General features: G+C 56.5%; 1 protein-coding gene across 1 annotated transcript; it reads right to left on the bottom strand.

The window, feature by feature from the left end:
* Nucleotides 1-2,969: 2,969 nt before the first annotated feature.
* Nucleotides 2,970-4,069, bottom strand: LOC118178974 (homeobox protein Hox-B2-like). Its single transcript, XM_035347925.1, has one exon. The coding sequence runs from the start codon at nt 3,840-3,842 to the stop codon at nt 3,450-3,452; it is 393 nt and encodes a 130-aa protein (XP_035203816.1). The 5' UTR covers nt 3,843-4,069; the 3' UTR covers nt 2,970-3,449.
* Between the last annotated feature and the right edge of the window lie 7 nt (nt 4,070-4,076).

The following is a 4,076-nucleotide window of genomic DNA, read 5'->3' on the forward strand; positions in this document are numbered from 1 at the left end:
CAACATCTTCAGGGCTTCAAGTAGCTCTTTAGCAAACACATCCCCAGACTAGACCAGCACAAGATAAACATTACTTTAGCATCCCTACAACACGTGCGAGCGTATCTCATCTGCATATTTCTAGGTTAATAATCGTGAGGCAATTGCAGTGTTTTGACAACGATCAAGAGCTGAATACGCTTAATATGCTTAATGTATGCCCTCCAGTTGCACAGAACAGAAGGGCAGGGTTGCAAATATGCATTCCCCATTTGTTTGACATTTTGAAGAAGGTAAAGAATGGCTGAACTGATGGCAAAATCTTACAGTCATTCAATAATTTAGATTTTATTGAATATTCCCCTTCTTTTCTCCGACATTTCAGTCTTGCTAATTAGGACAAATAAGAAAGGGCCTGCTGTTAGCAAGGATAATAACTGGCGAGGTTCCATTTATTAAGTCACTTTCCGTGGGTGTAGAATTGATCTGTGGCTGTGACTGGCATGCTTTCTAGACCTGCAGCAACTCTGAGAAGTCATTACGACCTGCAGAAGGGCCCTTGTTAGAGATTTGTATTGATAAGGTGTCAGGGTGTACGTCGGTGGAAGACCCCGCTCCCGCCCCACCCCGGCTCTGCTCCTGCGTGGGCCGCGCCGCATGGGGGACGCCGAGGAGGAAGGGGTGTGCGTCCCCCTCCGCCTCTCGCTTCCCCTCCTCCCTTCCACGCGGAACGGGAGGGTGTGCCGTGAAGAACCGCTGCGAGCTCCATTCACCAAGAGAGGCGTATGTGCGCGGCTTGGGGTGAACGAGACCCTCCCCCCCCCCCCCCCAGGCCCTAGGCGCACGGGACGCGCACACGCGTGAGCCCGGCGGGGCACGGGACCCACCCCCCGCCACGGAGCGCCGGCTCCTGCCGCCCTGCAACAAGCCCGTGCTCGGGAGTGCTGCGGGGTGGGGGGGCGAGGCGGGATCTGTATAGCACTGGAACAAATGGCGCTTTGATAGACAGCGTCTGGCAGCGCCAAGGCTGCCGCTGAGTATGTTCCAGAAGCTGGAGATATTAAATAAACTTAAAGATAATGAAAAGCTTTCTGTGGTACTTGGGCTGGGCCCGGGCTTCCCCGCCCAATCCCCCCCCGCTTGGCTCGAGGACTTCCAGAGCGAAGGAGTCGGGAGAGGGGGCAGCGCCGCGGGGGGCGACTCCCGGCCGGGGGCTGCAGCCCCCGCGGGCAGCGCACCGGCCGCTTCCTTTCGTGGACGGGAGGGTGCTTTTGGTAACGTTCACCTGCGTAACGGCCATCCACATCCATTTTCAGTATAAACCGACTCCTTCCCGGAGCTGCTAGCAGGTCTGAAACGTCTGCTCGCTTGACTGGGAGGGAGGCCAGCGGTGTCATTCCGAGTGAAAAGGTAGCCGTAAAACCAGCCTGCCTTTGTTCCGGCGGGGAGAGATAGCCCAGATCTTCGCACAGCAATTTCGAGAACATCTGTCGAGGGCTTGCTTTCTTTCGTTTTATTTCTTTTTACTGCCCGAAGCGGAAAGCGAGCCGGCTCTGACGCCCCCAACACGAAAGCACAGAACGAGCCAGCGCATTCCCAGGCCCCGGCCCGCGGGGGGGCGGCTCCGCCCGGCCGCCGGAGAGTCGGAGCGGCCCCGCGGGACGGAGACCGCGGCCCCGGGGAGCCCAGCGGGGCCAGGCCCCTCCGGGCACGGCTTGCCTCCCCCGGCCGCCGCGGGCCGCCCTTCGCCGGCCCTCCGCTGGCCTTGGGGCCGGGGCAGCGCCGCGGGTAAGGGCCACTCGGGTGCTCCCCGCGCTCCTCTCGCCTCCTGCCCGCGGTGCCCCGGGGCTCGCCCCTCGCGCAGACGCCGCCCGCAGGGGTTCTGCTGTGCCCGAGGAACCACCGGTGACTTAACAAAGATGTAATGTGATTTATTTTGGGTGTCACCGCGATTGATTCCTGCGCTGACCCCCTTCCATTCATAAGCCTCCCCACCCCCTCCGCCTCGCCCTTCCTCCGTGATATGTGAGGTTCGTGTTTAAAATCGCGTATTGCGAGACCGCGTTCGTGAAGGGATTCGCTAGCCGAGACAGAGCTGCGCAAACAGCTGCGGAAGGAGACCGCAGATTTACGAGGCCGGAGATTTTCTGTTTTTTTTGCTGCTAAAAAGGCAGGAGAGGAAAAAATAAAAGGCTAATATCTTCCCCCTCTGCCCTCTGTAGCATTTATTTGTTGGTCAAAATGCTGGCTCGCACCACCCATGTTTTGCACCTATTCGAAATCCCCCTTTATCTCCGCGGTTTTTTTTTTTTTTTTTTTTTTTTTTTTTGTAGTCCAGGACGTTTGAAATACTTGTAACTGCGATGTGGCACGTTTCTATTTCCTGCTGAAAGCGATGAGAGGCGGAGGAGTGGGCTCACGGCAAGGGGCAGCGCGGGCCGCTCCGGGCCGGGCTGCGGGAACGGCTGCAGGGGACTGCGCCCCCGCCCCCAGCACGGGAGCGGAATGTGCGGGGGCTCCGCGGCGCCGCCTTTGTGCTGCCTTCCCCTCGGCCCGAGCCGTGCTTACGGGAGGGAGTCTGAGTCACAAAAACACCAGCGAGTGCTAGTATGGGAAACAAATACCCGGCTTAGATTTATTTTAAAAAAATGAAATAAAAATAAAAATAAAATAAAATAAAATAAAACACAAACTAAAAGAAAATGCAGACAGGGCAAGTCTTTCTGACCCACGAAGACTCTTGCAATACTAGTTGGGAGCAATTTCTTTTGTCCTCTCTCTCACTGCACATGAACAGACTATAAAGACACCAGGCTGCTGCAAATCACGGAAGAAGGAGACTGACTTAGGAAAAAAAAAAATCGAATTAAATACATAGCAACCCACGTTTCTTAGTTTTATAAAGGCATTTATTTACTCTGTGAAAATAATGTACAATAAATAATTTGCCATTTACTATTAAAAGATTTTAATAAATAGTCTACATCTAAAACTTAAAAAGAGGACAGAAAATCCCTCTGTTTCATTATTATCATCATCATCATCATTTTATTAAGAAATCTAAAAGTCTCATTCTGATTCCTGAGAAAGTCACTTGAAGGATTTGCAAATGTTTTATCTCGAGGCCTGACATGACTGATGTGCGTGAGAACTATCGGGCGCCGTCTTTAAAATAAATAAGAAAAAAGCCTATAATTAAGAACCTGGATTTAATTACAAAATAATAACAATAAAAACCCTACTCTTTTATGTGAGCCCTGTAAAATAAATACTGCGAGTGTGATTCGGGTCCCGCAACGTGAGGAGTCTCGGAAGAAAGGGTTTGGGGCGCGGGGGGGTGATTGAACGAGTGGTGTCTCGGGGGCGTTTTCGGGGACACCCCCCCCTCCCCGCAGCCAGGAGCAACTGGCGGCGGGACTGGGGACGCCTCGGCCTGGCGGGGCAACAGCGGGAGGCGGGGAGCGGGCCCGCTACTGGAAATTCAGGTGCTGCAGCTCTGCAGCGCAAAGTGCGCTTGCAAAGAAGTCCAGGTCTTCCTCGGAAAAGTGGACGGGGCTCCCCAGGGAGTCCTGCAGGCCGGAGGAGAGCTGCAGGCAGGGCTCTGCCGAGAAGATGCCCAGCTCCGGCAGCGAAGGCGAGTCCGGGCCGCCGGGGCGGGCGCTCTGCGGGCGGGAGGCGGCGGCGCGGGGCTGCGCCCGGATCCGGGAGCCCCCGGGCGGCTCGGGGCGCCCCTGGCCGCGGCTGGGCCCCAGCGCGGGGCCGTCCTCGGCCTCGTCCAGGGGGTCGCTTCCCTCGTCCGGGCCGGGGCAGGCGGCGTCCCCGTCAGGGGGCTCTTTGTGCCGCGTCTGCCGCTTGTGCTTCATGCGGCGGTTCTGGAACCAGACCTTGACTTGCCGCTCGGTCAGGTCGAGCAGAGCCGCGATCTCCACCCGGCGGGGCCTGCAGAGGTATTTGTTGAAGTGGAATTCCTTCTCCAGCTCCAGGAGCTGCGTGTTGGTGTACGCCGTCCGGAGCCTCCTGGAGCCGCTGGTGTCTGCGAGCCCCTGGGTGTCTTAAACACACAAAACCGCACGTTGCAAAAGGGGGGGGGGGGGGGG

This window comes from Oxyura jamaicensis, chromosome 27 (genome assembly GCF_011077185.1).
Source record: "Oxyura jamaicensis isolate SHBP4307 breed ruddy duck chromosome 27, BPBGC_Ojam_1.0, whole genome shotgun sequence".
Classification (NCBI taxonomy): Eukaryota; Metazoa; Chordata; class Aves; order Anseriformes; family Anatidae; genus Oxyura; species Oxyura jamaicensis.

Coding starts and splice junctions, on each gene's coding strand:
- LOC118178974 (XM_035347925.1), bottom strand. CDS start 3,842: ATGAAGCACAAGCGGCAGACGCGGCACAAAGAGCCCCCTGACGGGGAC.